A 26,907-nucleotide genomic window follows, 5' to 3' on the forward strand; every position below is an offset into this window, starting at 1 on the left:
TATGCATACTACAGCGCAGGGATTGGACTGAATGAGCTTCATGTCATGAATATATATCGAGAATCGCTCGGAGCGGTCGACGTCAGCATGTGCCCAGCAGCCCATACTTGGGCCGAAAAGGCCGAGCCGACGTCAGCATTTGTGACGTTGCTCCGACTAAACTTTTCAAACCGGAAGACAGAAATCGCTCTGAAAAATGCAAAAATAACTATTTTCACATATGCATACCATTAATGAGTACCCTTAGTGTTTTCAATTATGTGCAGCCTATACATATCTGTTTACATCTCAAAAAAAGTGTTTTGGGGTTTCATGACCCTTTAAGTTATGGATAACCTTCCTCAAACATTGGAATGGATTATCTTTCTTCTATAATACTTTAGTGTCCCTCCCAACCAATATCCAACTCTTCACCGACACAGCCTCCTCTATTGGCATCAGGGGTCTTATCAAGGCCGTTGGTTCGCATCCACCTAGCCACCTCAGCGTCTGGACATGACCAATTTCTCAGCCGCTTCAGCACTCTTTGAACTTTATGCTCTTGTCGCAGCAGCCTTTCTATGGGGTAAACAATGGTCCACAAATAACATAATTGTTTACTGCGACAATGAAGCAACTGTGCATTGCATTAATAAAACCCGCTCTCATTCAACCGCTATGATGCCACTATTAAAGCTTTACCCAACTGAATTGGTTTTATACTTCATTTTTAGCTGCTACCACATTATTTTTTCCCTGTGGGATATCATGCAAATTAAACTTAATTAAACATTAAACTTCCATATATACCTGGAAATATGCAAATGTATTTTTGTTGGATGCTATTGCCATGGTAAAATCATAATATCGGAGCTCCATTGATCGCAGATTTTCATAGTCGTGGTGCACGCACTTAACTCAGTGTCAGTGTACCCGGAGTTGATTGAACTAGCTCAATTCAGCTGTTCTGAAACCCAACACTCAGAGTTTCCCATCTTAGGGTCAAGTCAACTCCTGATTGAAACAGGTCCCATACCTGGACTTTATGTTTTGTTTGTTTTACTATGTGTGTGTGTTTGTGTGTGTGTGTGACAGCCGTCCATGAGGAGGCTGCCGATTTTAACTTTCATTGTTTATTTTTGATTAAGTTGAAGTTGTTAAATGTTCGCCGGTTCCCGCCTTCTTCTTCCCATAACTATGAACTACGTCAATTTGGATTTATTACCTTTGTCTGTGTGTGATTTCTTGCAGCAACTATGACAAATACACTCTTCTAGTTCCCTTTCGGGGAACTCGAGCTGCGTCGAAACGCTGTGAGAACGCCTCTGCGTTAATGCGTCGTGAAGCGCCTGTAGAACCATTCCATCGGAAAAAAGATCGATCGTCGGCGTGATGACGTCATCGACCGGAAGCTATAAAGCGTCCGTGAAAACAAACAGGAACTAGCTTCTGAGCCTTCAGCAAGCGATCTGTGTGAACCTGTCTGTCTATTTGGTGTTTTTGTCTGTCATTACAAGAGTTTTTCCACCCTTTGTTAAATAGTTTTCATATATTAACAAAAAAAGTGAAAATAAATAGATAGAAAATGGGGAGTGAATGCAGTAATTTCAGGAAGTGTGTTCATCCCTGCCCACGTTACATCACGGGTGGGGATACACACTCTCTCTGTGTTGCCTGCTTGGGAAAGCAGCATGCCCAGGCAGCCCTCGAGGGGGCTGCTTGCGAGCATTGTGAGAAGTTACCGATGAGAACGCTGCGCTCCCGCCGGGCACTCTTTGAGGAGGGTGCCTCGGCTCGTGTTCCCCGCGGCTCTGGTCCCGCTGCCGCCGAGGCGGAGCGGAGGCTGCAGTCGTGGGGATCACAATTGGATGTTGCAGAGGGGTTAGAGACGGGCGCTGCCTTATCTCTGCCCTCACCTGCACCATCCAGCGGCTCTTCTCGGGGCTTGGAAGCACGCATGACGGTTTCTTCCCCCCCGAGAGAGTTGCCGGTGCTTCAACTGTCCAGCTCTGAGGAGGTGGACGTTGAAAGCATCGAGACTGAAGACTCGCCACTTCAGTCCCCTGCATGCGAGGAGCGCGTTGAGGTTCTGACTCGAGCGGTGGCCAGGCTTAACATCGACTGGCCAACCGAGAGATATGAGGCAGGAAGAAAACGTGCAAGTAAATTAGACGAGAGATTCCTGCCTTCTCACGCTTCAGAGCCTCAGCGGCGGGGCTTGCCGTTCTTTCAAGACTTGCACACTGAGGTGGCAAGATCGTGGAAGAGACCGGCATCATACCGTGTTTTCAGCCCACAGACTTCGGTCTAAAGTAACATCGCTGGGCTGAAACAGTATGGTTATGGGGCGATGCCAAAGGTTGAGGAGACGCTCGCGAGCCATCTCTTGCCTTCCTCGGCATCGTCCCTTAAAGCCCCGTCTTTGCCCACCAGACCTCTAAAAACAACGCCGGCGTTGGTGGGCAAAGCGTACTCGGCAGCGGGTCAGGCGGCTGCATGCCTGCACACTATGGCAATTGTGCAGGCGTACCAGGCTGACCTGCTGAGGGATCTGGACAGTAGCGATGTAGTGGGGGGAGATATTATCACTGAACTACGTTCTTCAGCCGATTTAGATTTCCGGGCCACCAAGGAGACGGCCAGATGTGTGGGCCGCTCTATGGCAGCCCTGGTGGCCACGGAGAGGCACTTATGGTTGAACCCCACTGACATCAAAGAGAGGGAGAAAGCCTTTCTGCTTGATGCGCCGCTTTCTCCTGGAGGCCTCTTCGGTGACGCAGTCCATACTGTCACCGAGAGGTTCCAGGAGTCCAAAAAGCAAGCTGCGGAGCTCAAGCAGTTCCTCCCTCTCCGGGTCCAGGTCCCTGGGGCTGCTGCTGACATCAAGCAGCCCAAGCCGAGTACGAGCGCCTCGCACAGGGCAAAACAAAAACAGAGCGTCGCCACCCGAACTCCCCCTCAGCGCGGGGACGAGGGGCGGCGCTCTCAGACGAGGCCTTCGAGGGGCAGGGCTGATCTGAGGACAGTCCTGATCGCCAAGAAGGCCTCGTCGAAGCGTTCCTGACGCCAGAAGCGTCAGGACGCTGAGGGTGGTTCCCCCCGTAGGGAAACGGTGTTTACCCCTGACAACGGTACCCGTTTCCCTGCGGCACCCTCTAGGGGCCGCGCTGCCAACCCCGCCGCAATGCCGGGGCGCAGTCGGTCTCCGCGGGCCACCCGAGGGTTGTCCGCGCCCCCCTCGGGGGGCCCCCGAGCAGTCAATTCAGTCGTTCCCTGCCGGTCCGCCGCTTCAGGGCACTGTGCTTGTTGCTCAAAGTACACCAGAGGCCAGCCTCGAGAGGCTGGTTCCCTTAGTAGATTTTCTAGACGAGTGGAAACGTCTATCAAATATATCTCGTTGGGTCCTGCAGATAATAGAAAGGGGGTACGCCATTCAATTCAAAAGTCGGCCACCTCCTTTCAGCGGTGTCCTACCTACAGAGGTGGGCCCGGAGCAGGCTCTGGTAATGGCACAGGAAGTAGAGACACTCCTGCAAAAAGGGGCTATAGAGAGGGTTCCCCCTCCCAGCAGGGAGTCTGGGTTTTACAGCCGTTACTTCATCGTGCCGAAGAAGGATGGGGGCTTACGCCCGATATTAGATCTGCGTCTACTAAATCGCTCGGTGGCCGAGCTCAAGTTCAAGATGCTCACACTCAGACAGATTGTGTCGCAGATCAAACTGGAGGATTGGTTTGTCACCATAGACCTCAAAGATGCGTATTTTCATGTCTCCATCCTTCCACATCGCAGGAAGTTCCTCAGGTTTGCCTTCGGGGGAGAGGTATACCAATATCGAGTACTTCCTTTCGGTCTAGCACTGTCACCCCGCACATTCACCAAGTGTGTGGATGCAGCTCTGGCGCCGTTGCGTCTGCAGGGCATCCGCATACTGAATTATATCGACGACTGGCTGATTCTAGCGAATACAGAGCAGATTGCGGTTCAGCATCGAGATGCTGTTCTCGCGCATATGTCGAAGTTGGGGTTGAGGCCGAACGCCAAGAAGAGTGTGCTTTCTCCGGCTCAGAGAACCACTTTTCTAGGTGTGAACTGGGATTCGGTAATAATGCGGGCGCAATTATCGCCAACACGCATAGCATCGATCCTGTCATCAGTCAAAGAACAGAAGCTAGGCCGGGCCGTCACTGTGAAACAGTTCCAGAAACTGTTAGGTCTCATGGCAGCAGCGTCCAACGTTATACCTCTTGGCCTACTGTACATGAGGCCACTGCAGTGGTGGCTCAAAACAAAGGGATTCTCCCCTAGGGGAAATCCGCTCCGCACGATCACAGTCACGCGGCGATGCCTACGTGTCCTGGTCATGTGGAAAAACCCGGGGTTTTTATCTCAGGGTCCCGTGTTAGGGGCTCATGTTCGTCGCGTAACGCTAACGACAGATGCCTCTCTCACGGGCTGGGGGGCGACCATGAGTGGTGCTCATCCCAGGGTCTATGGCAGGAACATCAGCGGCACTGGCACATAAATCGGCTAGAGATGCTCGCAGTGTTTCTTGCATTGAAACAGTTCCTGCCCGACCTCAGGGGCCACCATGTGCTAGTCAGGTCAGACAACACATCGGTGGTCGCCTATATAAATCATCAGGGGGGTCTGAGGTCCCGTCCGTTGGACAAATTGGCACATCGGATCCTCCTGTGGGCCCAAGGGAAATTGCTGTCAATCAGGGCAGTATATATCCCGGGGGTCCTGAATCAGGAAGCAGACAGCCTGTCGAGGCAGGGGCCGAGGCCCGGGGAATGGAGACTCCACCCAGAGGTGGTGGAGCTCCTGTGGAAGGTTTATGGGAGAGCAGAAATAGACCTATTTGCTTCAGCGGAGAATTCTCACTGTCCGCAGTGGTTTTCTCTGACCCATCCAGCCCCGCTGGGGTTGGATGCCATGGTACAGGAGTGGCCGAGGCTACCCCTGTACGCCTTCCCCCGGATTGTCTTGCTTCCAGGAGTTCTGGAGAGGGTACGCCGGGACGGGGCCCAGGTACTTCTAGTGGCTCCGTACTGGCCGACCAGAGTGTGGTTTTCGGACCTAATATCTCTCCTGGAAGGCTCTCCGATGGAGATTCCGACCAGGAGGGATCTACTCTCTCAGGCGGGCGGGGGATTCCTGCACCCACGCCCGGAGATGTGGAAACTATGGGCCTGGCCTCTGAGGGGGCTAGGCTCATAGAGGAAGGTCTCTCGGCCGAGGTCGTAGAGACCATCCTTCACTCCAGAGCTCCATCCACGAGGAAGCTGTACGCTCTGAAATGGAAACTTTTCTCAGCATGGTGCAGAGAACGCCAGTGGGACCCAGTTAACTGCCCGGTTGGTACAGTGCTGGAGTTCCTGCAGGCAAGGTTCTCGGCAGGGTTGACCCCTCCACAATAAAGGTGTACGTGGCGGCCTTGGGTGCCTTCCACGTCCCTTTCGGTGGAGTGTCTTTGGGAAGACACCCTCTGATTACACGCTTCCTCCGTGGCACTTTGAGGTTGAGGCCGGCTATGCACTCGAGGGTCCCAGCATGGGACTTGGCCATTGTCTTGAGGGGCTTGTCTGGGCCACCGTTCGAACCTTTAGAGGAGGTTTCGGACAAGTTCCTCACCCTAAAAACCATCTTTCTTTTGGCCATTTCATCTCTCAAAAGAATAGGAGATATTCAGTCCCTGTCTGTAGGGCCCTCATGTTTGGAGTTTGCGCCTGGGATGGTGAAAGCCTTTCTGCATCCCAGGCCGGGTTATGTCCCCAAGGTTCCTACGAGCCCACGGGGCCCCATTACTCTCCAAGCCTTCTGTCCTCCTCCGTTTAAGACGTCAGACCAGGAAAGATTAAATCTGCTGTGCCCTGTGAGGGCATTGGATACATATGTCCACAGAGCTGCCCTGTGGAGAAAATCTGATCAGTTATTTGTCTGTTCCGGACCCCCTAAGAAGGGGGCCCCAGTATCCAAGCAGAGGATGAGCAAGTGGGTGGTCGAGGCCATCTCACTTGCTTACGAGGCGGCCGGGCAGCCGTCTCCACTGGCTGTCCGGGCGCATTCCACCAGGGGTATGGCTGCTTCGAAAGCACTTTTGTCGGGGGCTTCCCTCCATGATATCTGTAACGCGGCCGGTTGGTCGTCTCCGTTAACTTTTGTCAGGTTCTACGAACTAGACCTGGCATCTACTGTTGGGGCGCAGGTACTCTCGTAACCGTGTGCGCTTCGGCTTCACACATACGAGACACTTGGTCCTATGGCGATGTGGGTATAAGCGTTCTCACAGCGTTTCGACGCAGCTCGAGTTCCCCGAAAGGGAACGTCTCGGTTAAGTATGTAACCCTAGTTCCCTGAGGGAACGAGACGCTGCGTCGCTTTGCCATACTCCCGGCGTGTCCGTGATCACTTACTTCAGGCTTTATCAGAAGTTAGTTCCTGTTTGTTTTCACGGACACTTTATAGCTTCCGGTCGATGACGTCATCACACCGACGATCGATCTTTTTTCCGATGGAATGTTTCCCTTTATCGAGGGAACTCGCACTGCGTCATCGTAGATGACACATCGGGGAACGCCCTCGGCGTGACGCTGCTGAGTTCATATCAAAAAAGTCCAATCTTGATTGGTGTTGCGTGATGACGTAACGAGTGACGGCATACCCGGAGGTATAAAGGGACGCCGGCACAAGCAAACGCAGCTTCCTGCTTTCAGCGGTCGCGCTCTGTGTTCTGTCTGTCTATTTGGTGTTGTTTGTCCCGTAGGGCTTATTATATCATTAGAGAATGGCGAGCGAGCAGTTCAGACGGTGTGTGCCTCCCTGTCCGCGCTTTTTTCGGGCACAGACACACACCAGCTCTGTGTGCAGTGTCTCGGCGTGCAGCATGCCCGGCCCGCTCTCGAAAAGGGAGCGGCTTGCGGCGAATGTGATAAGCTGCAGCTGAGAGTACTGCGCTCGCGGCTGGCGGTCTTTGACGAGGCCGGTCAGCCTCGCGAGCCTCGCGGTTCTGGGCCCGCTGTTGCCGAGGCAGAGCGGCGCCGCAGGTCGTGGGGCTCACAGCTGGATCTGTCAGCGGGATTAGGGAATGTTGAGGCATCTCTCTCTTCCTCTGACGATTCAGAGGATCTTCCGCCATGTGTGGAAGCCCGCGCTGCGGCTTCTTCCCACGAGGCGGAGGATCAGGTGCTCATGCTGTCCGATTCCGAGGGATCGTTGACGATGAGCACCGAAGCAGGCGCAGTGGGGCAGTCGCCACCCCACTCGCAGGCTATGGAGGAGCTCGTGGAGGTCTTGACTCGCGCTGTGGCCAAGCTGAGTTTAGATTGGCCACAAGAGGAAGTGCACGTCCAGCCGCCAAGCAAGCTGGACGAGCGCTTCTTCAAGCGCCGAGCCCAGCCTCCACGCCGGGGTCTGCCGTTTTTCCCCGACTCACTGTGCAGGGCGTGGGAGAAACCCTTCTCAGCGCGTTTGACTACGCCCCCTGCGCTTGACTTCGCTAATGTGCTGGGGGCGTCTGAGAAGGGATATGTTGCGCTGCCGAGGGTAGAAGAGGCGCTCGTGGGCCACCTCTCTCCCGAGACAGCAGCTTCATTGAAGACCACGGCATTGCCCTCAAACCAATGCTGAGAGACTTCGAAGCTGGTGGCGAGGGCATATAGTGCGGCTGGTCGCGCTGGTGGGTGCCTGCACACTCTTGCGGTTCTGCAGGCCTACCAAGCGGACTTGCTGAAGGAGCTCGATGAGGGCGAGGGTCCCTCTCCGGAGGATGTGACTGAGCTGAGGAAGGCAGCGGATTTGTCTCTTCGTGTCACCAAACAGGCGGCCCGTGATATCGGCCGCTCCATGGCGGGTTTGGTGTGCGCGGAGAGGCATCTCTGGCTGAACCTGTCGGGGATCAGGGAGAGAGACAGACACTTTCTTCTTGATTCCCCGGTTTCACCTTCTGGCCTTTTCGGCGGCGCTGTGAGCACTGTCGTCGAGAGGTTTCAGGAGGTAAAAAAGCAGGCTGCCGCTCTCAGCCAGTTCATCCCTCGCCGCTGGGGCTCCTCCAGCAAGGCTGCCTCGAGTGGGCAGTCTCGGCCAGCAGAGGGCTCCTCGCACCGTGAGGTGCAGAAGCAGAGCGTCGCTTCTCGTGCCCCTCCTGAGGGAGCTTGGCAGAAGAAGCGACGCTCTCGCGGGAAGTCTTCAAAGCCGAAGACCGACCTGAGGGAGGTTATTCAGGCCAAGAAGGCTTCCAAGCCGTCCTAGCTGCGGCAGGACCGCTGAGAGCTGTCCCCCACGGGGCGGAGCGACCAAGGTCGTTCTTCCCCCGAGGCTCTCGGGAAATCGATGTTGTGCTCTCGCAGTCAAAAGGGCTCCGGACCACGTCGTTTCCCCATGTTCGCGCGCGGCTCTGGCCAGCACATATAAAATCTGCGGCAGAGCAGCGACTGCGTTCACACACCGAAAATCTACCTCGATTAGTCCCTGCCGGTTATCCGCTTCAGGGGGTCGAAGGAGAGGTTCGGTTGATACCCCAGACCAGCCTCGAGAGGCTGGTCCCCTTATCAGAGTATCTCGGCGCATGGTCATGCCTTCCGAATATCTCTGTGTGGGCCCTGCGAACTGTAGAACGGGGATACAGACTGCAGTTCAGAGTTCCCCCCCCCCCCCCCCCGAAATTTGGGGGGATAGTCTGGACAGTGGTCGGTCCCGAGCAGGTGGGGGTAATGGGGCAGGAAGTACACTCTCTGCTGGGAAAAGGGGCGATAGAAAGGGTCCCCCCGCCAGAAAGGGAGGTCGGGTTCTACAGCCGGTACTTCATAGTCCCCAAGAAGGATGGGGGGTTGCGTCCAATATTAGATCTCAGGCTTCTGAATCGGTCTCTGAGGAGATACAGGTTCAGGATGCTAACCATTCCTGTTATCGTGAGTCAGATCCAGTTCGAGGACTGGTTCGTCACGATAGATCTAAAGGACGCTTACTTCCATATTTCCATCCTTCCCAGTCACAGGAAGTTCCTGAGGTTCGCTTTCGGGGGCGAAGCGTTCCAATATCGGGTCCTTCCCTTTGGCCTAGCCTTGTCACCTCGCACCTTCACAAAGTGCATGGATGCAGCCCTGGCTCCGCTAAGACTCCAGGGCATCCGGGTACTGAATTATATTGACGACTGGTTGATCATGGCCAGGTCGTACGATATGGCAGAGATGCTGTTCTAGCACACATGAGGTGTTTGGGGTTGAGACTCAACGCGGAAAAGAGCGTGTTGACGCCCTCCCAGAGAATCACGTTCCTGGGAATAGTGTGGGACTCGGTAACGATGCGGGCACACATGTCACCCGCACGTATCGAGACCATACGGGCGGAAGTCTCCAGTATAAGGTTGGGCCACAGCATCACTGTCAAACAGTTCCAGAGACTGGTGGGTCTCATGGCAGCAGCGTCCAGTGTGATTCCGCTCGGCCTGCTCCACATGAGACCGCTACAGTGGTGGCTGAGAACCAAGGGGTTTTCTCCGAAGGGGAATCCCTTCCGTATGAGCAGGGTAACGTGCAAATGCATTCGTTCCCTGGTTATATGGAAGAAACCTTGGTTTCTGTCCCTGGGGCTAGTATTGGGAGCATCGTGTTGCCGGAAAACCGTTTCAACAGATGCATCCCTTACTGGTTGGGGCGCGGTCATGGAAGGCAGAGGAGCGAGAGGTCCTTGGACAGCCCAGCATGCTTCATGGCACATCAACTGCCTAGAGATGCTGGCTGTCTGGAAAGCTCTGAGGAGTTTTCTCGAGGACCTTCGCGGCCACCATGTCCTGATACGATCCGACAACACTGCCGTGGTATCGTATCTAAATCATCAGGGGGGTCTGAGATCGCGCCCTCTGTACAGACTGGCGCATCAGGTCCTCCTGTGGTCCCACGGGAAACTGTCTTCTCTCAGGGCAGTTTACATCCCGGGGGACCAGAACCAGGGAGCAGACATCCTGTCGAGGCAGGGGCTGAGGCCCGGGGAGTGGCGTCTCCATCCAGAGGTGGTGGAGGCCATATGCGAGAGGTTTGGCCGAACGGAAGTGGATTTGTTTGCGTCTCAAGAGACGACCTACTGTCCACTTTGGTTCTCCCTCAGGCATCCGGCTCTGTTGGGCCTGGATGCCATGTCACAGGCGTGGCCGAGGCTGCGTCTGTACGCATTTCCCCCGATTGCTCTGCTCCCGGGAGTTCTGGAGCGGGTTCGCCGGGAAGGCATTCGCCTGCTTCTGATAGCACCCCGGTGGCCGACCAGGGTATGGTTCTCCGACATTATGGACCTGCTAGACGACCTTCCATGGCAGATTCCTCTGAGGAGGGATCTGTTGACTCAGGCGGGGGGCTCGATCTTTCACCCCCAGCCAGAGTTATGGAACCTGTGGGCTTGGCCCCTGAGGGGGCAGAGCTCATAGAAGAAGGGCTGTCAGCAGGTGTCGTGGAGACTATATACTCAGCTCCAGGGCTCCTTCCACCAGGAAGCTGTACAACTTGAAGTGGAGAGTGTTCTCCATATGGTGTAGAGACCGTGAAGTAGACCCAGTGAACTGCGCTGTGGCTTCAGTACTGGAGTTTCTGCAAGATCGGTTTTCCGCCGGGCTTACCCCGTCCACACTTAAGGTGTATGTGGCGGCGATAGGAGCTTTCCATGCACCATTAGGTGAAGGACCTCTGGGGAGGCACCATCTGGTTGTACGGTTCCTCCGAGGAGCGCGGAGGATGAGACCTGTGGCTCGTTCCAGGATCCCTGCGTGGGATCTGGCAGTGGTGCTCGAAGGGTTGGTTGAGGCCCCCTTCGAACCGCTGGAGTTGGCTGAGGCCAAGAACCTCACGCTTAAGGTAGCTTTTCTCTTAGCCATCACCTCTCTGAGGAGGGTGGGGGACCTTCAGGCATTGGCAGTCACACCTAATTGCTTGGAGTTTGCCCCAGGCAACGTGAAAGCTATCTTGCGGCCGATCCTGGGATACGTCCCCAAGGTACCGTCTAATGCGGTACGGTTGGTGGTTCTCCAGGCTTTTCATCCCCCGCCTCATGTGACGGCAGATGAGGGCAGGCTTCACCTCCTCTGCCCGGTGCGGGCATTGATGATTTATTTGGAGAGGTCTGCCCAGTGGAGGAAGTCAGACCAGTTGTTAGTGTGCTTTGGTCCACCTAGGAAAGGGCTGCCTGCAGTAAAACAGACAATTAGTAACTGGATTGTCCAGGCAATAGCCACGGCCTATCAGGTGCGCAACTTGCCTTCACCTATAGCCGTGAGGGCTCATTCTACCAGGGGCATGGCCTCCTCGGTAGCCCTCCTTTCCGGAGCTTCTTTGCAAGAGATTTGCGAGGCGGCTGGGTGGGCCACACCGCATACTTTCGTGAGGTATTATAGTCTGCACCTCCTGGCGACGCCAGCCACTAGGGTTGTAGCGCTGCCACATAAAGGGATACATATATATATAGACTGCCGTTAATTCATTTAATTATTAACACATTACAGCTGTTGTATGTATTTCCCCTTGTCGTTGTTTGCCCCGGATATGTGTTGGTTCTCGTCCTCACTCTCGCGTGACTTCCGGCGGGAGCGTCAGGGAATCCCCAGTGACGTCATCGGTCCTGACGGCTGATGTGGCACATCAAATAAAAGAAGCCGGCTTACCGGCGCTCGAGAGAGGACGCTCTCAGGAATACGCGATCGATCGATCATTGCACAAGAGCTTGGTTATCACCGTCTGTGGATTTTTATCTCCCTAAGGAAATAAGAGTGGACTATTTCTGGTTGAGGATCCAGCACAGGATAACTTTGCTTCATCGAGCTCCCGGACTATAATATTGCACCGGTGAGACCGATTCGACACACACACACACACACACACACAGGACTTGGACTGAATTTTCTATACATTATTTTTCTACCATTGTTAATATTGTATACATATATATTTGCTTATGGGGTTTGGGGTTGCTGATTCAATACACTTTGGTTTATTATCTAAGTGGATGTTGTGAAAAGTTTATTTGAGCACCTTTTAAGAAAAGGATTAACGTACCGTTATAGTTGTGTAAACAGCCTTTATCAGGCTGAGTGTTACATATTGGTGGCCCGTACGGGGATTTTCCTTATTAAGGTGTTTGAATTGTTTTTTTTTGTTGTTTTTGTTTTTTTTCAACCGGAATTATGGATGAGGTAAATAGGGATGCAGTTGTTCAAGTTCAGATAGAGAATACTGATAACCCGGTGACGCCAGTAAATGTTCAAGATGATGTAGAACAAAATGAGACAGATTTTACTGCAGGCCCGTTTGTGACCCGGCGTAATCCTACTGCAGAAATAACTTCTATGATTAGTTCACTGTACATGTCTGACTCTGAACAGTCTGATGATGATGATGATGATGATGAAGGTCATATGAGGAATGCTGAGGTAGTACAATCAATACACACAGATCTGGCACAATGTAAAGTGGATTTATTGGCTCTTAATCAAAAGGTACACACCTTAGAAAATGATTTTAAACAGTCAATGGACAGTACATTGAACAGAGAAACCAGTTTCAGGGAGGCCGTGGATTCTAGCTTGGCAGGTTTGCAGGACTATTTTTTAAAGTCGCTAGAAAAATTAGAAAAAGCAGTCACAAACTGTTTTCTCAGGCGAGACCATAAATGGGAAAGTCAAATGAGGAAGTTGAGACTAACTAGCACTCCCACACTCTCCAGGTTGCAGGCCTTCACCCCTGAGGCCTCTCGGGTGGCTTCGGTCCGACATCCCCCAACCCCAGCTCCTGTAACTAGGCAGCGAATTCCCACGGTTAATGATACATATGACATTCAACCTACTGTGCATTCTAAAACTCCTAATGTGTTTACCTCTGCAGTAGGGGCTGGTACATCCTCATTCTACGCTCGACCTCCCATCCGCCTGGAGTTCCCGTCCTTTGGAGACTCCTGTGAAACAGCGGAGGTGCTTAACTTCCTTGAACAATGTGAGAACTTCCTAGAGATCAGGCCACTTCCTGGTGTCGAGCTTATTGGAACATTAAGCACAGTCTTGAAGGGACCAGCTCTGAGCTGGTGGAAGGCAGAGAAGTCAAAGATAACAGATTGGAAATCCTTCAAAAAGGCATTCATGGCTGCTTTCCTCGCAGATGATTACCTCTCTGAAGTGGAGGAAAAACTGAGGACTTTGGTTCAGCAGCCACAACAACGCCTGAGGGACTTTGCTTACGACTACAGAGCTCTCTGTCTGAAGTGGAAGCCTGAGATATCTGAGGAGGAACTGGTGAACCGAATACTAAACAACATCAACCCCAGGGTCGCATGATGTCTAAGGGGAACGGTGAATTCAGTGGAACAACTGGTGAAGGTTGGCTCAAGGGTGGAAAAGGACTGCATGGGAGCCAAGGACTATTGGCAAAAAGTCGGCTCTCAGAGCAGCAAAGAGAAGGCCTACAAGAAATCTGGAGAACGTACCTTCAACAAAAACCTGGCAGGAGTAACTCTGGCACAACACCATCCGGGGTCTTCACTCCTTGTGGTGCCTGTAAAGGTGAATGGTAAAGAAGTGAATGCTGTATTGGACACAGGAAGCACTTATACCTTAATGCAAGAAAACCTGTGGAACCAGTTGAAGGCAGAGAAGCCAGTGACAATGAACTCCAGCCCTCAGCGATTTATTATGGCGGATGGAACCATTCATCAGTCCAGAGACCTGCAAAAGGTTAGGTTTCAATGGCATGACCACGAGTGTATTATGGATACTTATATCCTGAAAAACACTCACCTCGCCTTTCCTCTTATTGCGGGTCTGGATTTCCTGAGGGTCACAGGAGCAGTCTTGGAGGTGGGACAACGGAGGTATGGGTTAAAATCTGAAAAAGGATACACATACTACCCTTTCTTGCCATCACTGATACCAACAGGCGCAGCGAACCCGGAAGAACAAGCTCATACTCTTACGGCTGCAACGCTGAACCTATATTACGCCTTACCACCAACTGACAGGTTTTCTGAACTCCCGTACCTCAACACAGAGATCAGCCAGTGGGACTCCGACAATCCGGAAGAGATGGCAAAATTGATCTCCACCTGGCCATTCACCACCTCTAACACCCTGGGTAAAACATCAGTGGTACGACACAAGATTATGGTAACCGAAGATATACCCATCAAATCACGGGCATATAGAGTGTCACCTCTAAAGAAGCAGGTGTCACGGTTCATGGATTCCCTGTCTCACTCTTGGGTGCGTGTTGAATGTAGGTGAGGGCGGAGCCTGGGATTGGCTCATCACGCACCTGTGGCTGATCACCTGCACCAGCTGCAACTCATCACCTTCACACTATTTAGTCTCTCTGTTTCTCTCTTGTCTTTGTCAGAGCGTTGTTGGATGTTTCCCCTTGTGTCTCCGTGTTGGTTGTCGTTTCCCCCTTCCGTGAAACGCTGGATCCCTTCCCGGAATACCTGTACCGACCTCCCGAGTCACAGCTGCTCACAGCCTGCCCGTGTCGCCAAACAGAGCCTCTCTCACTGCTCCGTCTTATCCGGACTTCTTCAGTGTTCTGAGTTTTGACTTCTGTGACACTATTCTGTCAATAAACTGAGTTACTTGCAATTGAATCCTGCCTCTGTGAATCCGTTACAGAACGCTCTGACCAACCATGGATTCAGCAAGTATCAACGCCCTACTGACCAGCAGCAACGAGAGACTGGACCAGCAGGAGGCGAACTTAACTGCCACAGAACAGGCAGTACACACCTTGGTGGCACGGGTGGCCGAGCTGACCCAACAGATGCAACAACTCGTCGGTCCCACTGTGCCCGACCCACCGCCGATTCCCCACACACCATCTACATCGCGGCAACCGGAACCACGTCTGCCTACCCCTGAGAGTTATGCCGGTGAGAGCAATTATTGCAGAGCCTTCCTTACCAAGTGTTCCTTGTTTTTCGCTCTTCAACCGCAGACTTTCAACACAGAAAGATCCAAGGTGGCATTCATCCTCACCCTGCTCTCCGGACGAGCCGCACTTTGGGGAACGGCGGTGTGGGAGAATCAACATCCTTGCTGCTCCTCGTTCCAGACGCTGGCGGCAGAGATGAGAAGGGTGTTTGACCGAGCGGTGACCGGAAGAGAAGCGGCACGTCAACTCGCAGAGCTCCGTCAAGGTAACCGCTCGGTCTCGGACTATTCCATCGAGTTCCGCACCCTGGCCGCCGAGTGCAAGTGGAACGAGGAGGCACAGTGGGACATGTTCCTGCATGGGCTGGCTGACCGCATCCAGAAGGAGATATTCACCATCGACCTTCCGGAGAGGATTGACGGTCTCATTGACCTTGCGTTGAGGGTGGACGCTCGTCTGAGTCGGCTGAGGTCCAGGATGGAGCCTCAGCATGGGAGTGTCGAATGCCCTCAGGCCAGCACTACGGATGCGGTCAGCTACACCTTCGACCCGGAGCCCATGCAGGTGGGTCGAGCTCGGCTCTCCCGGGAGGAGAAGGCAAGACGGAGATCCCGTGGTCTTTGCCTGTACAGAGACACTGATTGAGGAGCCGGGTGGTCACGAAGTATGCGCTACCCCACCTAGGCGTGCTGACAATTCAGTTGTTGATCCAAGTTCCACACCAACAAGGCCCCCAGCTATGTCGCGCTATGGTCGGCTGATCAGGGCACCGAACAGACTTAATCTGTAGTTTAAAGTTTGCCATAAGTGTTGTTTGCCAGAAAGAAAAAAAAAGAAGAAAAAAAAAAAAAGAAAAAAACGAGAAGATAAGGTACAACAACTGTATTTTGTTTATAGCCAGGATGACACAACATGTTAATTTGTTGCCATATTCAATAGGCCTTAGACTATAACCCTATTATTAGGTATGGACAGGTAGCTTAACTTCTTTGAGAAAAAGGAAGATGTTACAGGATGTATACTCCATCTAGTGTTCATGTGAAGCATTACATGTTTATATTGCCCCGGCTGGCGGGCGCCTGTTCCCCGGTGCTCACAACATGAATAGTCAAGTACACCAGCATTTCTGTGTCCTCGTTCTTGCTACAGCGGCGGGAACGGACACCTGCTAGACTCCTGCCCGGTAAAAGACCACGCCCGGCGGTAAGAGGAAGGCTACTGTCGGGCGGGATCTCCGTGGAAAAGACCTCATCCTCCACTCTCCTCCCGGTGAGATTGCTGTGGGCAGCTCAGGATTATTCCAGCCTCGCCCTCCTCGACTCGGGAGCGGAAGGTAACTTCATTGACTCTGCCCTCGCTCATAAACTCAACATACCCATCATTGCACTCAAAAACACCATTTCTGTCAACGCACTCAACGGACAAGTTCTCCCTGACATTTCATTCACCACTGAACCACTTACACTGATCACTTCCGGCAACCACACAGAACGCATTTCATTTTTCATCCTGGACTCCCCTTTGGCTCCCGTTGTCCTCGGTCACCCTTGGCTGGAGTTACACAATCCAAGGGTTGACTGGGGACAAAACTCTGTGTCTGCGTGGAGTGATAAATGTTATGAGTCTTGTTTGGTGTCTGCTTGTTCGTCTGTTTCTCGTTCTGTTTTTCAGAGTGAGACGGTGAATCTGTCTAACGTGCCTCCGGAGTACCTCGACCTGAAGGAAGTGTTCAGTAAGTCCCGAGCTGCTTCTCTTCCTCCGCATCGTCCCTATGACTGTGCTATAGATTTACTCCCAGGTAAGTCTCCGCCTAAGGGCAAACTATACTCTCTTTCTATTCCAGAGAGGGAGGCCATGGAGAAATATATTTCTGATTCTCTAGCCTCCAAATTCATCCGCCCTTCCTCTTCTCCAGCGGGGGCGGGGTTCTTCTTCGTGGGGAAGAAGGATGGTTCTCTGCGACCTTGCATTGATTACCGAGGGCTGAATAACATCACGGTAAAGAATACCTATCCTTTGCCGTTGATGTCTTCAGCTTTCGAGAGGTTACAGGGAGCATCCGTCTTCACGAAGTTGGACTTACGTAACGCTTATCATTTGGTTCGCATCAGGGAGGGGGATGAATGGAAAACCGCATTTAACACCCCCAGGGGGCATTTTGAATATTTGGTCATGCCTTTCGGCCTTTCCAACTCCCCAGCGGTTTTCCAGGCACTCGTCAATGATGTGTTGAGAGACATGGTCGACCAATTCATATATGTCTACCTGGATGACATTTTGATTTTTTCTTCGTCTCTCCAGGAACATGTTCGACACGTCAGACGAGTGCTTCAGAGGTTGCTAGAGAATGGGCTTTTTGTCAAGGCGGAGAAATGCGCTTTTCATGCACAGTCTGTTCCTTTTTTAGGGTACATCGTGTCATCGGAGGGAATGCGCATGGATCCCGACAAGGTTAAGGCTGTGATGGATTGGCCAAGTCCAGATTCCCGTAAGGCCCTTCAGAGGTTTCTGGGGTTCGCCAATTTCTATCGGCGTTTTATTCGCAATTTCAGCCAACTAGCCGCACCTCTGACTGCCTTGACCTCTCCCCGAACGACGTTCAGGTGGTCCGATACAGCCGAGGCTGTATTCGCCAAACTCAAAAGCCGCTTTGTTTCGGCTCCCATCTTAGTCGCCCCTGATTCCACACGTCAGTTCGTGGTAGAGGTCGACGCGTCAGAGGTGGGGGTAGGAGCGGTTCTTTCACAGCGCTCTCCCTCAGATGACAAGATGCACCCGTGCGCGTTTTTCTCCCATCGTCTTTCTCCTGCCGAACGCAATTATGACATTGGTAACAGAGAGTTGTTGGCCGTCAAGTTAGCGTTGGAGGAGTGGCGTCATTGGCTTGAAGGGTCGGAGGTACCTTTTATTGTATGGACGGATCATAAGAACCTTGAATATATTAGATCTGCTAAAAGACTCAACTCCAGGCAGGCTCGGTGGGCACTTTTTTTCGGACGTTTTGACTTTGTTCTCTCGTACCGCCCCGGGTCTAAAAACATCAAACCCGACTCTTTATCTCGTATTTTTGATGCTTCCGAACGCCCGGTTACTCCCGAGTGTATTTTGCCAGAGAAGATAGTTATCTCTACACTCACATGGGAGATCGAATCGAAGGTCAAAGTGGCCTTAGAAGGGGTAACGCCCCCGCCCGGCGGCCCACCGAGTTGTTTGTTCGTTCCGGAGGGGTTAAGATCCGAGGTCCTCAAATGGGGTCACTGCTCCAACATTGCTTGTCATCCAGGGGTAAACCGCACTTGCAGTTTAATAAAGCAACGATTTTGGTGGCCACTTATGGCTCGCGACATTCGCAGTTTTGTTTTGGCTTGCTCGGTCTGTGCGGTTGGTAAGACATCTAACCAACCTCCCCATGGGTTACTTCAGCCGTTGTCTGTTCCTTCGAGACCCTGGTCCCACATCGCTCTAGATTTTGTTACCGCCCTCCCGCCCTCCCAGGGCAAGACGGTCGTTTTGACCGTCGTGGACCGATTCTCGAAGGCAGCACATTTCATTCCCTTGCCCAAATTACCCTCAGCCAAGGAGACAGCGGTATCTGTAGTAGACCACGTCTTTCGGTTACATGGCCTCCCGATGGACGTGGTCTCCGACAGAGGTTCCCAATTTGTGTCCAAATTTTGGCAGGAGTTTTGTAAATTACTAGGAGCCACGGTTAGTCTGTCTTCGGGTTATCACCCCCAAAGCAACGGTCAGACCGAGAGAGCCAATCAGGATCTGGAAAGAGTGTTGCGATGTTTGGTATCCAAGAATCCTTCATCCTGGAGCCAGCAACTCTCTATGGTTGAGTACGCTCATAACTCGTTACCAGTGTCATCTACGGGCCTTTCGCCATTTGAGTGTAGTGTAGGTTACCAGCCACCTATTTTTCCTAGTCTGGATTCCGAGGTCGCGGTCCCCTCTGTTCACGCCTTTATCCAGAGGTGTCATCGCACATGGACCAGAGCCCGTGAGACTCTGCTCCAGGTGGGAGCGCGCACCAAGGCTAAAGCCGATCGCCACCGGTCTAAGCCTCCCGTTTACGTCGTCGGTCAAAAAGTGTGGCTTTCTACCAAGAACATTCCTCTCCGCTCCGTATCTAATAAACTTGCTCCCAAATTTATCGGCCCGTTCACTGTCACCAAGATCATTAGTCCGGTGACAGTCCGCCTCAAACTCCCTCCGGCGTACAGGAGGATTCATCCCGCCTTCCATGTATCCAAAATCAAACCTGTTTTTCACTCCCACCTTAATCCGCCAGTCCCGGTTCCCCCACCGCCGCGACTCGTAGATGGGGAACCAACTTATTCGGTTAATCGCATTCTGGATTCTAGACGGAGGGGACGCGGTTTCCAGTACTTGGTGGACTGGGAAGGTTACGGTCCGGAGGAGAGAAGTTGGGTTCCTGCTAGGGACATTCTGGATCACTCCCTTATTGATGATTACAATCAACAGGTAAGGTCGGCTGGGAGCGTCAGGGGACGCTCCTAGGGGGAGGGGTACTGTCACGGTTCATGGATTCCCTGTCTCACTCTTGGGTGCGTGTTGAATGTAGGTGAGGGCGGAGCCTGGGATTGGCTCATCACGCACCTGTGGCTGATCACCTGCACCAGCTGCAACTCATCACCTTCACACTATTTAGTCTCTCTGTTTCTCTCTTGTCTTTGTCAGAGCGTTGTTGGATGTTTCCCCTTGTGTCTCCGTGTTGGTTGTCGTTTCCCCCTTCCGTGAAACGCTGGATCCCTTCCCGGAATACCTGTACCGACCTCCCGAGTCACAGCTGCTCACAGCCTGCCCGTGTCGCCAAACAGAGCCTCTCTCACTGCTCCGTCTTATCCGGACTTCTTCAGTGTTCTGAGTTTTGACTTCTGTGACACTATTCTGTCAATAAACTGAGTTACTTGCAATTGAATCCTGCCTCTGTGAATCCGTTACAGCAGGTCATAGAGGAGCAGGTGGATCAGATGCTATGGGACAGCATCATTGAGCCCTCCTTCTCTCCTTGGTCTTCTCCGGTGGTTCTGGTCCCCAAACCGGATGGTGCATATCGTTTCTGTGTGGACTATAGAAAGCTTAACAGCAAGACCGTACCGGATGCTTACCCAATGCCTTTGATTCACGACATTCTGGAATCACTAGAAGGGGCCTCATGGTTTACCTCCTTAGATCTGCAGTCTGGGTACTGGCAGGTGGAGATGGAGGAGTTGAGCAAGGAGAAGACGGCTTTTATCACCACCAAAGGGTTATACCAATTCAAGTCCATGCCCTATGGACTCAGAAATGCCGCGGCCACCTTCCAGCGTTTGATGGAGAGTGTGCTAGCAGAGTTGAGAGGGAAAATCTGCTTTGTATATATTGACGACATAATCATCTATTCAAAGTCTCAAGAGCACCACATTCAAGACATTAACTCTGTTTTTCAGAAACTTACCCAAGCCAATTTGACATTGAACATGAAGAAATGCCACTTCTTCAAGCGCCAGCTCAAATTTCTGGGCCATATAGTCTCTGAGAGGGGGGTGGAGATTGACAGAGAGAAGACCAGAGCTGTGGCTGAGTACCCGCCACCACAAGATCTCAAGAGCTTGCAAAGGTTTCTGGGCCTGGCGGGGTGGTATCATAAGTTCATACCCCACTTCGCAGACATATCCGCCCCATTGAACCATCTAAAAAAGAAAGGAGTAAAGTGGGACTGGACTACAGAGTGTCAGGCTAGTATGGATGGTTTGAAACAAGCACTACAGAATGCACCCGTCTTAATTCAACCTGACCTCAACAAAACCTTCCAGGTTCACACGGACGCGAGTGATGTAGGACTGGGCGCTATACTCACGCAACACTCTGAGGAAGGAGAACAAGTGGTGGCTTATGCATCACGGACCTTAACAGGAGCAGAGAAAAATTACAGCACTTCTGAAAAGGAATGTCTAGCAGTGGTGTGGGCGGTGGAGAAGTGGAGGCATTACCTGGAGGGATGGCCTTTTGAGGTTTTCACTGACCACGCAGCTCTCACATGGGCATTCAACTGCCCTAAAACCTCCTCTCGACTCACTCGCTGGACACTCCGCCTACAACAATTCAACTTTCAGGTTCACCATAGAAAGGGCTGCCTCAACATGGGACCCGACGCTCTATCCCGGGTTCAGGAGCCGTTTTCTACAGATGATGCCCCATGTCTAGCCATGTCTACACAACATTCGACCACATTACCACACTCTCTGGAAGAAATAGCTCAAGCTCAACGGGGGGACGATACTATTACTCACCTGCAGTCTGGCCTCAACCCTCGGTCTGCCAAGGAACAGCCCATCACCTTTGAAGACCACCAGGGGGTGTTGTACCGCAAAGTTCCTTTAAGAACTAAGGGAGAGAAGTTCCAGTTGGTAGTACCCAAATCATTAACCACTGACTTCATGCATTATTACCATGATAACCCCCTAGGTGGCCATCTGGGACAGTTGAAAACCCTGCTGAAAATCCTAGATGTGGCATGGTGGCCCTCCGTCAGGAAGGATGTGTGGCAGTACGTCAAAGGCTGTGAGGTATGCCAGAAATATAAACCCTGTAACACAAAACCGTCTGGATTTATGCAAAGTTCACCGATCACAGAACCAGGTTACATGCTCGGGGTGGACTTAATGGGACCCTTTCCCCGCAGTAAAAAACAGAACACCTACCTCCTGGTCATTGTGGATTATTTCACTAAGTGGGTGGAAATGTTTCCATTGAGGGATGGAAAGACCCAGAAGTTAGTGAAAATACTCCGAGAGGAGATATTTACCCGATGGGGGGTGCCCAAATACCTGGTGTCTGATCGGGGTCCCCAATTCACTTCTAGTCTGCTGGGGGATCTGTGCAAGACATGGGGTTGCGTTCAAAAACTCACCACGAGCTATCATCCCCAATCAAATCTCACTGAAAGATTCAACCGGACCATAAAGACCATGATTGCGGCTTATGTGGGTCAACAACATCAGACCTGGGACCAGTGGCTGCCCGAGTTCCGCTATGCCATCAACAATGCCCAACAGGAAACCACAGGAAGGACACCTGCGGAGCTTATGATGGGCAGGCAAATTAGGGGACCACTGGAGCGCCTAATCCATCGGCCACCGTCGCCAGATCAAGCTGCATATTCCCTGGTGGAACGACAAAACATCATGGTGGAGGAGGTGAAGAATAGAATGAGGATGTGCCAAGCCAAACAAGCTAGGTATTATAATTACCGTAGAAAAAATGCGCAGTTTCAAACGGGTGACCTAGTTTGGATTAAAACTCATCCTCTCTCTAGTTCATCGAATAGGTTCTCTGCCAAGCTAGCGCCCAAGTGGGAGGGTCCAGCTGAAATAAAAAGTAAAACGGGGCCAATAAATTACACTGTGTGCTGGGGCAACCCACCTAGAATCGATGTATTAAATGTGGTAAACCTGAAGCGTTATTACGGACGTTCTCCTCCGATGCCGCTGGCTGGGGGAGGGGATCTATGTAGCGCTGCCACATAAAGGGATACATATATATATAGACTGCCGTTAATTCATTTAATTATTAACACATTACAGCTGTTGTATGTATTTCCCCTTGTCGTTGTTTGCCCCGGATATGTGTTGGTTCTCGTCCTCACTCTCGCGTGACTTCCGGCGGGAGCGTCAGGGAATCCCCAGTGACGTCATCGGTCCTGACGGCTGATGTGGCACATCAAATAAAAGAAGCCGGCTTACCGACACTCGAGAGAGGACGCTCTCAGGAATACGCGATCGATCGATCATTGCACAAGAGCTTGGTTATCACCGTCTGTGGATTTTTATCTCCCTAAGGAAATAAGAGTGGACTATTTCTGGTTGAGGATCCAGCACAGGATAACTTTGCTTCATCGAGCTCCCGGACTATAATATTGCACCGGTGAGACCGATTCGACACACACACACACACACACACAGGACTTGGACTGAATTTTCTATACATTATTCTTCTACCATTGTTAATATTGTATACATATATATTTGTTTATGGGGTTTGGGGTTGCTGATTCAAAACACTTTGGTTTATTATCTAAGTGGATGTTGTGAAAAGTTTATTTGAGCACCTTTTAAGAAAAGGATTAACGTACCGTTATAGTTGTGTAAACAGCCTTTATCAGGCTGAGTGTTACAGGGTGCTCGCCCCCTGATTATGCACTCCGGTTCATGTCATGGGGTGCAAGATAGGCGAGGACTAGTGGGTACTCGTTCCCCGATGTGTCATCTACGATGACGCAGTGCGAGTTCCCTCGATAAAGGGAACGTCTCGGGTTATGAATATAACCCATGTTCCCTGAGAGGGAACGAGACACTGCGTCTCGTAGCCCCGCCTATCTACAGAGCGGCCCGCTTCATAGCAGTAAGCTGTGTTTGCTTGTGCCGGCGTCCCTTTATACCTCCGGGTATGCCGTCACTCGTTACGTCATCACGCAACACCAATCAAGATTGGACTTTTTTGATATGAACTCAGCAGCGTCACGCCGAGGGCGTTCCACGATGTGCCATCTATCATGACGCAGTGTCTCGTTCCCTCTCACGGAACATGGGTTATTTTCCTAACCCGAGACGTTCTACAGGCGCTTCACGACGCATTAACGCAGAGGCGTTCTCACAGCGTTTCGACGCAGCGTCTCGTTCCCTCAGGGAACTAGGGTTACATACGTAACCGAGACGTTTTATTTTTAATGTTTATAATGATTAATCTCCAATCTGTCTATACAATGCTATCCAACCATTTAATTTACAAGAATTAACTCATTTAAAATGATCAAACCAGAATTTTTTGTAATAATCAGACTCTGGGCTGGAAATATTTCTTCAGTTTGATGATTGTATTGGTGAAGTAAGTGCATGAAAGCATTACAAAAAAATGTCTTTACTCATAATTCATGTTTTTGGAATGCAAACTTTGTCTAATTCTAATGCTGCGTAATGTGATATATATATATATATATATATATATATATATATATATATTTCTGTATTTAATTCTTGCATTTTTTTTAATATAAAAGGATGGCCAGATTCTGAAGTATTGTGCATACACTTACAGAAAGGCTTGTACAAGCCCCTTTAAATAATGTGGAATAGCATGACATTTTTTTTTTAATTATTATTATTATTATTATTATTATTATAATAACAACATTTTCATATAATTAATTACACTCTGCACCACTCACTCTTCATTTTATTTTGCTCATCTCATTTATTGAAACATTTTCATTATTTGAACAGGAAAACAGTCTGTAGTAACAGATAGTTTAACAGACAGTTTATTCAGTTTGATTAACAATCAAAAATCCAGACGTAACCAAGAACCAAACCCAAGAATCAAAATAAACAAAAAAGAAGAACTATTCAGTAATATTGAACAGCAACAAAAATTATTCAGACTGTTGCTCTAGTTAGAAGCAATAGTCTTGTCGATCCAGGAGCGCTGTGGGGAGATACGAGCGTAGACTACTGGGAAACGAGTGTCACAATTGCTGATGCCCCAGGACACAGACCCCACCAGAGTCCAGACCCCTGACCTCTCACACACCAGAGGACCACCAGAATCACCCTGTGGGAAACACACAGACACACATTTGAGATTGAAACAGCAGCAACATTCATATGGTAATGTGTTTGTCTTGATCTGTCTTCACATACCATGCAAGATGAGGATCCAGATGCTCCAGCACAGATCATGTTATCAGTGATTGAGTTCTGACCCCAGACCAGTCTGCACACAGAAGTACTAATGATGGGCAGACCTGTCTGCTGCAGGATTAGAGGACTCACTAAAAAAAGACAAGAAAACATCAGACAGGATGTTTGAGTCAAATGTGTGTGTGTGGGGTGGGGGTGGGGGACCCAAGTATTATACAAGAGTAATTTTTAAACTTGGTCTTTGTCTAACGGGTCTCTCTCTATCTTACTTGTGGTGGAAGTTGCGCCCCATCCAGTGGTGAAGCAGCGGGTTCCAGGCAGGATGTTGATGGTTGAAGGAGCCAGACACACAGGAGAGATACGGGGAGTGAAGACAACTGGAGATGAAAGTTTCAGCAACGCAATGTCATTGTTGGCAGTCCTGCTGCTAAAGAGTGGATGGGTGAAGACCTGCACATGTAAAAAGGACAGAAAAAGATGGTCAATTGAGATGTATGCATTTTTTTATACACAATATTGTTTAGATTATAGTTAAGATGTTTGCTTTCCCATGTTGAATTGTCTATGTGTTTACATTTTTTACCAAAATTGAGCATTTCAACAAAAAAAAATATATTGAGTTTAGCCAACTCAACTGGTCTATTTTTTAAAGTTCATTAAACATCATTACCTTGGAAACCAGTTTGACCTGGATGGGTTCAACATTGGAGCCACGATCATGTTCTCCAAGAACAACACGGTGATAGCCGACTCTAAAAAGAGAATGGTAAAGACAGACCTAACTGTAAAAAAAGACCAACAGCATCAAATAAGCTCTGTAGTTTGTGACATTTGTCAGACTGAGGACTCTTACACAACACTGCAGTAAGCAGCAGTGAGAACCCAGTTCTGGTTGATCAGGGATCCACCGCAGAAGTGGAATCCGTTGGGAAGCTGTTTCAGAGGTAAAAGCATTGAAAACATTATTTTACTTATTGAACAAATCAGGCAAATGCATGTTAAAAGCCCGCCAATACACAGTTACCTGGAGAGAGACCTGCCAGGGCCAAGAACCAGAGATGGCATTCTGTCCGTTCACAATCTTGCTGCCAATCGTCTGTGGCCTAATCGCAGGCACTCCACAACCTGTTGATAAAGAACTGAAGTTCATGACACAAAAATGAAGCTCTTTATGTAGGTTTTGCATTTTTGTGAATAAATATTCACCCATCACTTTTCTTGCAACCTTCTAAAGGAGACACTTACCCAGAGCAGAGGCCACCAGGGCAAAGCAGGTGATGGTGAAGATCATGATGTAGATGAGTTTATAATGTCTCAGTGTTGTACCTGTCGGTGCTCTCTATTGCTTTTATATCATGAAAAGCAGCTGCTAAATGTGGGACGTGATCGAGGTCCACCCAACAGGTCCAGTGAGCTCACAGTCAGTCGGGGAATGTTGAGATCTGTTGTTGCTTTAGAGACATTCTGTATCTCCATTGTTCGGAGAGCCTTACATGCAAAGATGATGAATTCTTTGGCTATATGAAAGGGTTTATGACTTCTACTTCCTTGACAGGCATCATGATTTTATCTCTGTTTATTTTGTTAAATGTTTTGAGTGGGAAGGTTTTGTTGTTTCTGCTGGTAAATGTTATCATGCAAAGTGCATTCTTTAATGAAGATATTCCTAAAAGTGAAAACATGTAATGTTAAATAATCCCATATAATCTGCAAAAGTTCGATAGGTTTTGATGAGTTTTAGAAGATTTCAAATGTTTAAAAATCAAGTAACACTTTATTTGTATTGTCCAAAGTGGACTTTCTTAATAGCGAAGGAACTTTGCAACTTCATCTCAAATAAAAGTCAATAGAGTATTAGACTGTCTGTGTACAATCCTTTCATCATTTACTAATTTTAGATGATATTTAAAAAAAAGCTGATCATTAAAGTTAAATCAAAGGTAGCCTTTGACGTCCATGGTAAGGAAAAAAATACTATGGAAGTTGATTGTTACTGTCAACTGGTTACCAACATTCTTTAAAACATTTTCATACCCTAACAGAAGAAAGAAACTCCTGAAGTTTGAAAATATCACTTTAATTTTTGCTAACACGTTATTTTGATGGTCCCGAGACATTAGACTATAAAATATAAAATGTGGGACGTTTCTGGAGAGGCGAACAGGTCGACCTGCGCCTCTCTGAACTGTCTCCAGATCAGCTGGACCAGCTAGGGGTGGAGTTGCCACTCTCTCAGAAGTGCAGTTTGTGAGAGCTTGTCGGCCACACGGTTGAGCAGACCGAAGACATGAATGGCCCAAAGTGACCAGGTGAGCAGCATTCCCATAAACTTGGTAGG

General features: G+C 50.3%; 1 protein-coding gene and 2 long non-coding RNA genes across 3 annotated transcripts; all 3 read right to left on the minus strand.

The window, feature by feature from the left end:
• Positions 1-12,562: 12,562 nt before the first annotated feature.
• On the minus strand, positions 12,563-13,529 carry LOC137085085 (uncharacterized). Its single transcript, XR_010906905.1, has 3 exons — positions 13,436-13,529; positions 12,833-12,910; positions 12,563-12,753 (listed from the first exon to the last, which is right to left on the minus strand). It is a non-coding gene; the product is annotated as an uncharacterized lncRNA (long non-coding RNA).
• A 57-nt stretch (positions 13,530-13,586) lies between these two features.
• On the minus strand, positions 13,587-14,154 carry LOC137085086 (uncharacterized). Its single transcript, XR_010906906.1, has 3 exons — positions 13,986-14,154; positions 13,746-13,833; positions 13,587-13,673 (listed from the first exon to the last, which is right to left on the minus strand). It is a non-coding gene; the product is annotated as an uncharacterized lncRNA (long non-coding RNA).
• Positions 14,155-24,224: 10,070 nt separating this feature from the next.
• On the minus strand, positions 24,225-25,890 carry LOC137085088 (chymotrypsin B-like). The gene is made up of 7 exons (XM_067451645.1): positions 25,815-25,890; positions 25,594-25,694; positions 25,423-25,502; positions 25,240-25,321; positions 24,839-25,019; positions 24,570-24,700; positions 24,225-24,480 (listed from the first exon to the last, which is right to left on the minus strand). The coding sequence occupies exons 1-7, from the start codon at positions 25,858-25,860 to the stop codon at positions 24,319-24,321; spliced, it is 783 nt and encodes a 260-aa protein (XP_067307746.1). The 5' UTR covers positions 25,861-25,890; the 3' UTR covers positions 24,225-24,318.
• Positions 25,891-26,907: the final 1,017 nt, after the last annotated feature.

Source organism: Pseudorasbora parva, chromosome 8, assembly GCF_024679245.1.
Source record: "Pseudorasbora parva isolate DD20220531a chromosome 8, ASM2467924v1, whole genome shotgun sequence".
Lineage (NCBI taxonomy): Eukaryota > Metazoa > Chordata > Actinopteri > Cypriniformes > Gobionidae > Pseudorasbora > Pseudorasbora parva.